The sequence below is a fragment of the Thalassophryne amazonica genome, chromosome 2 (genome assembly GCF_902500255.1).
Source record: "Thalassophryne amazonica chromosome 2, fThaAma1.1, whole genome shotgun sequence".
Taxonomy (NCBI): domain Eukaryota; kingdom Metazoa; phylum Chordata; class Actinopteri; order Batrachoidiformes; family Batrachoididae; genus Thalassophryne; species Thalassophryne amazonica.
In genome coordinates, this window is record NC_047104.1 from 114,360,986 (window position 1) to 114,374,500 (window position 13,515).

General features: G+C 39.7%; 1 protein-coding gene across 1 annotated transcript in view; it reads right to left on the minus strand.

Moving 5' to 3' along the window:
* The window catches only part of cmtm4 (CKLF-like MARVEL transmembrane domain containing 4), an 87,249-nt gene that overhangs the window by 55,745 nt on the left and 17,989 nt on the right, over positions 1 to 13,515 (minus strand). The window contains exon 2 of the mRNA XM_034192320.1: positions 6,118 to 6,294. Within this exon, the coding sequence (XP_034048211.1) occupies positions 6,118 to 6,294 (177 nt within the window). The remainder of the gene's footprint in view (positions 1 to 6,117; positions 6,295 to 13,515) is intronic.

A 13,515-nucleotide genomic window follows, 5' to 3' on the forward strand; every position in this document is an offset into this window, starting at 1 on the left:
AAAAGAGATTTCAATGATGTTTGGTGTTTAAGTACAGCAGTAGGTCTTGGATCAAGGAAAAGCTGATTCTATTTAGGTGACAATCCAGGAGAAGTCATACATCTTGTCTGAACATTACATTTGAGCTTTGATTGGTAAAAAGGGCACTAATGGATTTCAATGACATTTAACGTGTTTTCACACGTGAAGGTCTGGAACAAGGTTCATGTCTGTATACATTTGATCCAGTTAGTTTGGCCCCTTTGAAAGGAAAAAAATAACGCAATGCTAAAATACCCTCGGCTATACGAGCATTATCTTCTGTATAATTTGCAGTTTAAGTAATTATTAGGTACTAAAAACTGAGTTTGCAGCTCGGAACCAGACTGTGACGTCACAGTGGAGCTTTACTCTGATTGGCTGTCACCCTCTGCTAAATGTCTTTTAAATCCCTTCAGAGGTATTATTAGGTTGTAAAAACAAAACAAAACAAAAAACAGCATTTTCAGTTTTAGAAGTGTTTATTTCTCACTCGCTTTTACATAACATATGACAGAGTATTCTACTGATTAATCAAGTAGTTGGATAAAAAGTACTTTTGTGTTTTTAACCAACAATATCAATAGTGTGTGTGAGACAACATATGTATTTATGTGCAAAGATAAGATAAGATAAGCTTTATTGAGCTCACAGAGGAAAAATTCAGTGCGAGTGACTGAGACATAAGGAGATTTAATCAGTGCTATTTATGTCATGCCATCATCAGAAAGAGACTTTAGGCATATTTGAAAAGGAAAGAAAAGAAAAAAGCGAAGCAGTAGTTGTTTTTTTTAACTCACCTCAGGTGTGTGGTTCTGTTTTTAGTTGCTGGCTGTAGCCGTGCTAACTGGTTATGTCCCAGCCAGAGAGCAGAAATCTTGAAAGAAAAGCAAAGCTTGTAATGTTTGTAAAACCTAGCACGGGTGTGCTGCTGTTGCTCGCTATGAAACACGGAGACGACACAAACATTAATGTGTCAATGCGGCTTATGGACAGTGAACGATCATAAATCAGCTGGCTAAAGCTAACATCAACTTTTACTTTACCTCGTAGAGGCTCCGCTTGGTGAACTGGTGTTAATGTGTAGCTGTTTTCTGCTCAGATGTAGAATCAATGATGACGTTCTGTTGTGGTATGAAAGGTCTGTTTTACAGTCGACACATTGCACTGTGTTGTCCTCTTTTCTTAGACTGAAATTATCCCAAACTTTGAACATTTTCTGTCTTTTTACGGGCGGCTTCTTGATTCTCCACCATCGCACCACATTAAGTCTGAATGTGTTGTGCATCAATAATAGTGGCGCTGAGTAGGTGACATAGCGTGAGTGACAGCAGAGACTTTTTTAATGAAAGGACTTTGGTGACATGACTTAAACAATGCTTTGCCTTGAACATTTTTTTTTGCAATCAAATTATCCAAGTTACTTGAGAAATGATTTCAGTTCTAGTCCTAAATACTGTGCTTGTGTGTAAGTGTAATGGTTTCAGGGGAAAGGCAGTGAAAACTTGCCGGATTTTCCCCCAAATCAAAGCTGATCATCCGCACAAAGGAACTATGACACTGCAGAATGCCGAATAAACAGTCTGGTTTTAGATTATATTGCCTTCAATTGTCACAGGTAGCTGGTAAATATTCCTAAATCAGCACTTTTAAATTGGCTCTGGTTTCACTGCAACAATAAAAACCTTTCATTTAGAGTAGAAACCAAAGACACACCCTTTCTTCATGTTTGAGGTGAAATCCTGTACCAAGAATACCATGAGGCAATCTGATACCTATGGTTGGATTTGCACATCTGGCATAACATCTACTGCTTCACTACAATATGTAAGCTGTCTGGTCTCTGGAAATACTGTAAAAATACATTTTTTCCACTTCCTCTCTGTATATAAAAACAGAAAATTATGATGCTGAGAGCACACCAACAGCCGTGTGTGTGTGGGCGAATTCAGAAAGCCGATCAGTATCTGGCAGACGACACCCACCAGCTCATTTGCTTAGTGCTGACAAAGCATATCTGGCTAACAAAGGACTCCTTCCCAAACAAGCCCACGCTCACTGTCTTTACACAGTTTAACTCAGTCCCTTGCACTACTAGTTTGGGCTGTTTAATGTCCTCCACTAAAAAATGATGGCTCCTATATAATGTGTACAGATGAGATTGTTTTAAAAACTTTAAAGAGCACTGAAATAGAACTTCATGTAAAATATTTAGTTTAATGTCAGTATCAATCAATTCAGAGTTTAATATAAATATAAAATAGTTCAAATGACTTATCTCTACCTATCTATTTTATTGACAAAAAGACTCCCAAGTATAAACAGAGAGCATATTCCTGCAAATTAAATTATAGACCTTTAATAATGGGTTAGAAAAATCTAAAGCATATGACTAGGTCCTCCAAGATGTCCTGTGTATGGTGCTGAGTGTGGGGGACCAGGACTGCTGTAAAGTGTGATCCGGTCTTTCTATGCTCAAAGGAAGAGCTGTATCCACATTCTCCGCATCACATCAAACCTGTTCCCGGTGAATGTTAGACTAAACCAGGGCTGGCCCTGGCCACTCGGGCTCCATATTGTTTCTTAAAACTCGATATGATATTAATCACTGGACCTGGATACTCTATACATATCACAATATCAATAGATTTATGTGCTTAATACTCATATAAATTTTATTTAAATCCACACTATTTAAATGTGTGTTGTATTAGTATTTTCTTTTGTACTTTTTCACCTTTCCTTTGCTTTTATCCTACCCCAAATTGACATCACAACCTACATATTGATTTGATAAGATTACGAACCCCAAGATCCTTAATCATTTTCATATGGTCCTGGGAAAAGATCGGGGCAAACATATGTCACTGAGCATGAGACCAGGTGACAGACTGACAGGAGGGGGGGTAGAACCTGAGCTGGAAAGGATGGTGAACCTAAAGGGAGAATGAACCACAGTGGGAAATCTTAGGTGGGTATGGTTGCCTTTTTCAATGTAATAGTCAATTGATTGTGGTGTGTTTTAATTCAACCTTGAGCGTGAGTCTGTGCCTGTTAAATGACGCCGTTGCACACATAATCATAATAATGTATGTTACATAAATAAAATCAATGTTGGCAACATACAGTGCCTTAACGCACCTGGACAGAGGAAACGTGGATTCCCTTCCCATAGACTTCAGTACTGTATCCAAATAAAATGTTCTGGACTATTGTTAACATTCCAAACTTTGTCGCTAGCAGAGACGTTCAAAGCGCATCCTTGAAATTGCAGGTGAAAACGATTTGGTGTTTTAAAAGACTATTCTCATACCTGGTTCACTTCCACATCTTGCTTGTTATTGAAATACAGTAAAATTTGCCTAAACCGTCATTGTATAAACAGGATATTCACACTCACTCGACAAAAGCAAAAGTACCAATGCTTTTATGGTTTTTCCATGTAATAAACACCATATATAACAACAATTTTACAATGAGGAAAGGCAGTTTAAATAGCAATAAACAGCCTATTTACAAGTGTATGCAATGTGCTAAAGTGACATAATGGATGTGCAAGAAGACTGTTTGTTGGGTTTGATACAGACAGTGTTCAGTAGTGTGACTGCTTTGTGGTAGAAGCTGTTTTTTCAGTCTTGAGGTTCGGGCGTACAGTGTGAAGAGGTAGTGTTGAGGATGTGTGCTGTCCCTGATTATAGCTGTGACCCGCCTGATGCAGTGGGTCCTGTTAATGTCCTCTAGTCTGGGAAGCTGGGTGCCGGTCATCCTTTCAACAGTCTTGATGATGCGCTGAAGAGCTTTTCTATTATCAACATCGGACAAAACGTCCGCATATACCATCCAGAGCAGTCTGGACGTGCCCGGTAACAGAGGTATGAAATGAAATTCAGTACTGACACTCGCTGATTCCAGGAAAGCGGGCACTCTATTTTGGTGATTAAAAGATATCCATAGATGTGAATATGAGAGTGAATTGTTGCCTGTCTTTATATATACTGAGATAAAGGCTCCAGTTACCTGTTAGCCTGAGCAGGATCAGAAGAAGTGGTGGAACTATACCAAGGATTTACTTATTGTTGAACAGTATGGCTAATGCAAGTGACCTCAGCTACGGGTCCCTTCACACATAGTGCGAAGTTTGGTTGATGTCTGGTCGATTACGGCGAAACAGCATGAAACAGTTCGAAACTAGTGCACCACAAAACACTGCGTCAACAGGCAGGCGTGCACAAACCCGGTGCGAGAGTTTGTGCATGTGCCAGTATCTTTCGAGCAGGTACAGTGCCAGGTGCAGCACATGGCACCGCTTATGTGGAAGAAATAAAAAATAAAACCAGCTGGTACGTGTGGAACCACACTGCGCCGCTTATGTGGAATAAATAAAAAAATAAAAATCAGCCAGTACCTGTGGGACCACATCGCACCGCTTATGTGGAATAATAAAAAAAAAAAAAAAAGAGAAAAAAAAACACACACACCACCCACACGGGACGTGAACTCCACCTATCAAAAGCTCTGATTGCCAGTCAGCGACTTTACCACTGAACTATGGAGCTGTCCTGTGAAACTTGTGGGAATCTGCCTCATATCAGGAAGGACATTGAAGTATTACAAAAAAAATTTAAAATCACACACCATATAAAAACACCGCATTTATCAAGTGAGCAATACAAATATGATCTGTTCCTCTATGACCCATGGTCACAAACATACAGTCATGAAATGACATGAGAAGCAGTGTGCTCTGATATCCACAACTACTGGTCCAGTGCGTCCAGTCGGCCGCGCGCATGTTCTGTCCGACATGCGTGTCTTGTGGACAGTGCGCCGCAACATGGGCACCACGTCATGTGGAACAGAGCTCAAGTGGGTGACGTGACGGTCAGATCGCCCGCTGCATGTTGTGATCACTGCATAAACTGATATCTAAGTAAAAAAAAGACTTGCTGAAAGAAAATTTTACTTAATTTTTGTCTAAATAGAAAATAATCTTGTCAAGCATTTTTTACATAAGAAAACAAATGTCTTATTTTGAGAAAATGTATCTCACTTTTTCTTAAGTTTTTCCAGCTAATATCAAGCTGTATTTAACCAGTAACAAGGAAAGGCAATGGATTTCAAATCATCCAAACAAAGAAACAAGATTGTTTTCCTTATTTTAAGATAGAGGCAAATCTTAAAATAAGAATTCTGTCTAGCTTTAAAGGCACATTTTAATGATTCAGTGCCTAAACATTTTGCAGGTTTTGAGAATTCTAACCAAGTAAAATTTTCTTACCCCACTGGACAAGACAATTTGGCTAGATTTTGGATTATTTGTCTTATTTTGAGAGGGGCAGTTTTTGTAGTGATCTGACTGTCCGTTTCAACCTGGCAGGTTGTTGCTGTCCGCTCCGTGCATGTGCTCGCTGGCTGCAGCTTGTCACCACCGCGATATGTTTTTATTTATGTCCACATAAATACAGCAATCAGACACGCGCGCCTCACAGTGGACAGTTGGTAGTCCATGTCTGTCCAAGCACAGTAGGTCTTGTCTAGCTGGAATGTCCAGAATGACAGATCACCACAGTCACTTCTGTCATAGCCACACCTCCTGTCAGTTCTCAGCACACACACGGAAGCCACACTCGTGGGGAACGTCTACAAATTTCTCTGCCAGTACAACAGTGGTCGTCTGCAATCTGTTATCGTGCCAACAGTGCGAATGGCCACACATTTTCTAAGTGCCATGCGAGCGGTGTTAGATGTTTGTATGTGTCACCTGGAAATTAGCTGACACCTGCCGCGAGAGGGTGCGATGGGTTTGCACAGCGCACACTTTGTCTTTCAGCCGCTGGTGTGCGCAAATAGTTGTAGCAACAGATGTACGAGGCATTAGAGGTAGGGACGATTTCACACGGTTTACACTCAATTCAAAGTGCGCACTTCAGCCAAACTTCGTACTATGTGTGAAGGGGCCCTAAGATCATGACCAGGCTTGTGCTCCACAATTCTGAATCACTAATGCTGAAGTCACAAAATACTAAACTCATCCATGTGGTGCATCAACCTTCAGGCAAAAATGCAACAACAGTTCTGAGCGACTCTGTGTGCTCCTACCGTGAGACTCCAGTTGACATGAGGCACCTTTGTGTGTAGATTTAGACAGAAGATAAGAAGGAGGACTCCTGTGACTACAAAGGCACTGCAGCTGACAAATTCGAAGAAGTAGACACCTCCACAGGGAGAACACATCATGATCGTTTCTATGCAGATGAATGCAATGAACGATAAGACCTGAGGAAAGAGAAACGATAAAAGAGACATCGAGTGTTAAAACATGCAAGCAGACCAACAATGTAGCTCAGCAAATCCATTCAAAGAACATGTTGCATGACACATAACAATTACAACTTATATATTATCATGACAATTTATATGCATGATTGTGGAAGACCACACAATCTCCTAAATGTCAAAAGATCGGCACTTTTTGATTGCACTGTTTTGTATCATAAACAGTCATCTTCATGGAGAGGCAGACTGCAGCTTTTTTGCACTGATTTCCTGAAAACACAGTGAAAAATCTGCTGTGCATCTTGTTGATGCACAGATCAGAACAGTGGGCATATCATTAAACTAAGTAAACTTTGCATAATTTATTACCACCCTTGAAAAATGTTAGCTACCTATTTTATAAACACTAACCAATATAGAGCCCATGGATCCCCACGGGCAACACGCTAGCATCTATTTCACAATGAGCAAATATTTGCCCAAAAACAATAAAGTTTATCAGTTTGAACATTAAATATCTTGTCTTTGTGGTGTATTCAATTCAATTTTAGGTTGAAGAGGATTTGTAAATCACTGTATTCTGTTTTATTTACATTTTACACAATGTCCCAACTTCATTAGAAGTGGGGTTTTAATCCATGCAGTAGTTTTCACGTAATCCAGCCAACAGCCAGACAAACAAATAAACGCTGATGATTGGAGGATGTAATAATTTGGTAAAATTAATTTACTTGCCATGTAGCAAGTATATTTCACCCTCAACATGGCAAGTGACCTCACTGCTAGAGAGAGAGAGAGAGAGAGAGAGAGAGAGAGAGAATAGGAGCTTTACTGCCTGGTGCCACACAAACCATCTACAGGTCAACACCTCGAAGACAAAGGAGGTGGTCACTGACTTTGGGAAGTCCAGACCAAGTCCATGAAGTCCAGAAGGACACATCCAGGCTGGACAAACTGATCAGGCAAGCTGGTTCTGTGGTTGACATGAAGCTGGACTCTCTGGTGACAGCGGAAGAAAACAGAACACTGGACAAACTGCTGGACATTATGGACGATGTCAGTCACCCTCTCCACACCGTCATCAGCAACCAGAGGAGCCTCTTCATCCACAGACTGCTCCTTCCCAAGTGCAAGAACAACAGACTGAAAAACTTCTTTGATCCTCAAGCCATCAGACTGTACGACTCCTCACTCAGGGAAGAGGAGGAGTAACAGGAAGACAGAGGATGGGAATGAGAGGAACAATAGTCGCCGATAAACCAGTATTGATCAGTATGTCTGGTATTTATATTGTGTATTTATATTTGCAAACTGTTGTTCTTTTTTACTTAATAATACTTAATACTCTGTGTGCTTCTTACCCTGTGTGCTGCTGTACAATGCTGCTGGAACCTCAATTTCCCCGAGGGAGTTTTCCCAAGAGATCAATAAAGTTCTATCTAATCTAAAGCACTGGTTAATCCAATATTTTTATTAAACCCCTTGAATTAAAGTTAAAAGTCTCGACTCTAAGCACATCTTGATTGTTATTTCAACTCCAATGTGGTGATGCTCATAAATCACAAAATTTGTGTCACTGTCTAAATACTTATGTGACTTGAGCTGACTGTACTGTTGTGAATATCTGTGGCAAATTTCACAGGTGCATCACAATTTGAAGATTTTTCTTTCCATTATTGTGTCTCTACTAAAAAGTATTTTTAAAATTGCAAAATTAAGATAATTTTTTAAATCAATATGCATTTTCATTAGGTCTGTATCAAATTTTACTCACGCCCAGCTACATGCTTCTTGTTCTTCAATTTACAAAAAAATAAAAATACTATTCCAAACCAACCCATTGTCTCATTAGAAGACCAAACCTCCACCTCCCTCAGTCTTAGCTATGCAACAGTCAGCTCTGTTTCTCCAGATAAGTGAGTGTGATGTGCTTCAGATGAGTAAGATTGTATGCAATGTGGACTGGATGTAGGGCTGAAACGGTTAGTCGAGTAATTTGATTACAAAAACTGTTTGAGGCAAATTCTGTGCTTCAAAGCTTCATAACGTTGTAGTACGATGTAGTATGCCAGGCCTGTGTGTGGTGCTGTACGTCCCCAGAAAAACAAACAGAAGAAGACTAGAGCATGCATGAGCCGTGTCACACTCTCACAAGCGCCACGAGCTTAGCTTATGACAAGCTAAAAGTGGACGCTTTCTTTATGGCCGAACAACTGTCCAGTTTCTGGGTATTCTGTGTTAGTACGCGCCTGCGGCCAACATGCTTGATGAATTCCTGCACAAAAAGTAGTTCCCAGATAATTGTGATATATTCCTGTGAGATAAGGCAAAGCAAGGCAAATTTATTTATAGAGCACATTTCGTACATCAAGCATTTCAATGTGCTTTACAGATAGTAAGGAACAGGGCAAAAAAACCCTTTTAAAATATAAAAAGAAGAGAGAGAAAAAAGTAAAATAATAATAATAAAAATAATTAAAAAATCAAATGTAAGATAAAACAGGATATGGTATAAAACAAAAGGTAAGAAATAGGAGGTACAAGCTAAAAAGATAACGCAAAGCAAAAAATAAAAAAAATTAACAATATGCTCCATTAAGAAGCTTTGTCTTAAGTTTGATAATGAGATAATGAGTATATCACATCTAAATTAATTCTAAAATTTACCAGCCATAAAATTATAAAGATAACTGATGTTTTAAGAGTGGCCGTAATAAATATTTAAGAAACTTAAAGTTTATGAGCAACTTCACCTGTTATTGCTCAAGCACATTGTAATCATTGACATGATGGAGTTTGAGCTGGAAGAGTTCAGAAAGATACGATTGGAATGTTTTGAGTACCATTTACAGTTGGCGATGAAAGACTTGGGTGTTAACTTTGTGTTAACCCTTACCAAAAAGTAGTACATGCAAGTATGTTTCAAGTATACTTCAAGTTTACTTTTTAGATACTTATCAGTACTATTTTTTGGTAAGAGAAAGTCAGAACAAGAAGCTGCACTGAAAGAGATCTATCTGGGAAGAGACACATTCTGTGTGTTGTTGCTCCAACGAGAGTGGCACGCTGAGCAGTGTCGTGGAAGTAGTCCGGTGAGCACGAGCTATCCCACAATGCCAAAATAGCAGAGATGTCGGTCCAATGAGAGCGGCACTCTGAGCAGGGTGGAGCTGTGTAAGCGCTAATCAAATTAGCACAATAGCTACATCTTTCCAAAGGGACACACAGAGTGAAATAAAGCCTTTTAGGAGAAAAACGGTCCATGCTGATCATCTGAAATAGCTTACTGCGCATGTAAAGTGAAGCAGTGTGTTTGTGTGTGTGTGTTTTTTTAAACACCGTTTCATCCACTGCCTGCTCCCCACTCTACGTGGGGAGTGGCTATAAGCCACTTCAGCATCTCAGGCGTGTGGGGGCTGATGGGACGGCATCGGGACAAACAAATGTATGTGCTTGACGGCGGACGTGTAATCAACGTAATATCGCTCACTATTGAGTGTGGTAAATGGCATTTCTCATAAAAGTAAGAATAATAAATGTTTCCCAGTACATTGGACTGTGTTGTTACGGAAGCGTATTGCATTCACTGGATTTAAAAACTAAATAAATAAATAAACTGACCGCTGATCTCGTAATTACGAGAAAAGATCTCATAATTACGACATCAGGATCTCGTAATTATAAGAAAAGATCAGGTGTCTAAATTGTTTTATGTATACTCTTCCGTACTTTGAGTCCCTCAGTAAAAACGTGGGCTGAGCTCAGCCGATTATAACACACTGCAATTAAACACAAAGTGTGGATTTTCCCCTTAAGTGCTCCCGGATGAATGTCCAGGGAGGAGCACGGGGCGTCTTTCAGTGATTACACACACACACAATAAATAAAAAACATAAAAATAGCCTGATCTCATAATTACGAGATCCCGATGTTGTAATTATGAGAGCTTTTCTCGGAATTACGAGATCAGCGGTCAAATGTTTTTTTATCCAGTGAATGCAATACGCTTCTGTAACTGACAGCTGTGCACATGGCTTTGTTTGTCCCGATAGCCGCCGACCGCCGCGCATGCGTACTTGTAATGCTGAAGTGGCTTATTTGCGCGGGGGCCGGTGGCTGCCTCTCTCTGCCTGGTGAGCGGCTCAGCACTGGCCTTACAAATCTCTGTCCCCTGCCACACTGACAAACAGTCTCTGGAAGAAGTCCACTCTTCCATATGTGTTTTGCTCAGACTTGAACTGAGTGTTTCGCTTTTTAATTTTTGCTTTTTGGGCAACATACAATGCTTCACAAACACGGTAACTCAAATAAAATAATAATTAAAACTGACTGCGAGGCTTGCATGTTCAACCTCCAGCTGAAATGCATCTGATCAATCACAGAGAAAGAAGGATTAAAAAAAAAAAAAAAAAAAAATCACGCAGAGACCCAGTTCACCAACATTAAAAAAAATAAAATAAAACGGTTAAATTTTACAAGTTGGAGAAAACAAAAAACAGAAAGCCACATCCCATCGCCATTTCAGCAAAATGTCAAGACTTTGGCCCAACTTTGGCTGAGCTCCTGATACCAGGAAAGATCCAAAACTTGTAAAGATGTGAAAAGAAAAAAAAAAAAAAAGATTACCCAGGAAAACAGAAAGGGAAACACTAAATTTGACAATCTCTGTGATGACGCAGCGACATTGTGCCATTACTTAGGGACAGCCCTGGTCTGTTGATGTTGTTAAAAACACAAAAGTAGTTTTTATCCAATTACTTGATTCATTGCCAGAATAATCAATAAAATACTCGATTACTAAAATAATCGATAGCTGCAACCCTAACTGGATGTGCCATTAGTGGAGAATAATTCCTGTTATAGACTCTTTGTCCAACCTTTTAAATCTTGGGCTCAGTAATGAAACAGAAAACATTCACATTTTCTATTTTCGTAACTGCATAGCCCCAGCAGTCAGATGGCATGCTAAAACAAGAACACAATGCAATTATCAGGGAACTGGTACATCACAGCTCAAAATTGCACCATTGCATAGGTTAAACATGAATTCTTCCAGGAAACACAAATGCTTTTATTTTATTTCATTTATTCATTACGAATTTATTAAATGTTACATATAATGTTAACTTTGTTCAGTCATGAGCAGCTGCACGAGTGTATATTTCACCACCAAAATGGCAAGTGACCTCTGGGGCTAAGCGTAGAGGTCTGCACTCCAAGCACATCGAGATGTGCTTGGAGTGCAGAGTCACTCCAATGTGGTGATGCACATAAGATCACAAAATTTGTGTCACTTTCTAAATACCTGTGTGACTTGACCTGACTGTACTATTGGGCACAGTGGGTTACGCTGAGCCCAAATGACATGCCCCCGCGTCATGACAAACTTTCCTAATTTTTATATTAATATAACAGAGATGGAATATCGAAAAAGACTTCATTCAACAACTTTTTGGAAGTACAGATTCTCACCAAGAGTGTGCAACTTGTTTGGAAATTATCTTTCACTCACAACCAATCTCATATTCCAGAGAATATCACATAGCCAACGCTTCTCTGCTCAGGAAGAATGGAGCACTGTGCATTTCTGTGAAGTAGTGTGTGTTCGTCCAATTTTCTCCATGACAGAAGAGAGAAATAAACCCACAGAAACTCAAAAAAGAGCCTTTTCAACAACTGGAAGAAGCTTTGATTTTATTCAGTCTTTTGCAAATGTTAAAAAACCTAAGTGGAGGATGCTTATTTTTTCCATGGGGATGGATCACACAGAGCAACTGTGGAATGACACTGAAACATCAGTGACCACGTACATAGACTTATTCTCCTTATAGCCATATTTTACACCCAGAGGACCTGGTAAGTGATTAGATATGTGCTGCATGGAACAAAGGATCTGTCTTTAATTTTATTAGTTTGTTTCAGTGTTTGACTAAAGTGACTCTGCATTAGTCTTAATATTACAAAATGACCATAAATCCCTCTGCATTAGTTATTTATGGCAGGGGTTCTCAATCTGGTCCTCAAGGACCCCCAAACCTGCACATTTTCCATCTCTCTGCTCTGCCACAAGCCGATTTAATAATTCAGGTGCACAGCCAATCAACTCTTAACAGACACCTGAAGACAGCTGGTGTCCTGTGGCCACTGGCAGCTATGCAAATAAAACGCAAAGTTGTGTGACTGAATGAATGAATGACTGGACAAAGCTTGATATGTTGTATCCAGTCTTTAATAAGTGTAATTTTATTTCAACCACTCAAATTTGGTAATATACAGTGACTTTCCAAGTCACTGTATATTACCAAAGACTTGGCTACCACCAAGGGGTGGTGACCAAGTGATTAGTGCGCTTAGTTTCAGCACAGAAGGTTCCCAGTTCAAACCCCACCTCTACCTGTTTCTCCATGTAATGTGGAGCTGTATCAAAAAGGGCATCCGGCATAAAACCTGTGCCAAACAAGCATGCAAATCCACCTCAGCTGTGCTGTGGTGACACCGAGTGAAAACAAGGGAGCAGCCAAAGAGACTTACTTTTTCCATTTTTATATACTTCAGCTTTCTAACGAAGCCAAAGTAAAAATGTTTCTGATACATTCTATTTTGTGCAGCTGCTAAATGCACAATAACACATGTAGTTGGATAACAGTCTGTGTAACTGTAACACAATCAAACAGGGTTCCACCCAAAGAGGATGGAGGGTTGTAAGGCCTAAAGTATGATGTCATTATGACTTTTGAAAAAAGTACATTAATTTCTCTCTTCAAAATGGAGTGAAGCAGGTGTCAGGCTGTCACAGGGGAGGAAGACCATACTGGCTAACCTTGTAAATAATGATGTTACGTCAACCTTCACTCCTACACATCAGTTTGCTGGGTGTGCATACAAGTGTAACTGCTCGCTTGTGCACTTATGCATCATCATGCACTTAATTGTGCATGTGTGTTCTATCCTGCACACACATGCACTTCCTTATCTTTGGGATTACGTGCATTGTTAAAGGCCAGATGGACTCAGATCCCCTTATGATATTACACCATTTGCTGTGCACAGAAAATTAATGATGGAGAAAACAGCTCTTGCTGCAAAGACTGTGCAACGAAACATGCTTCACTCCAAAAGCTGTGAGTACTGTTACACAAAGCTACCCCCACCTGGACCAAAATAAATAAATAAAAACAAAAATGTTGAACATGGTTTAGCAGCAGCCCACAAACATCTATG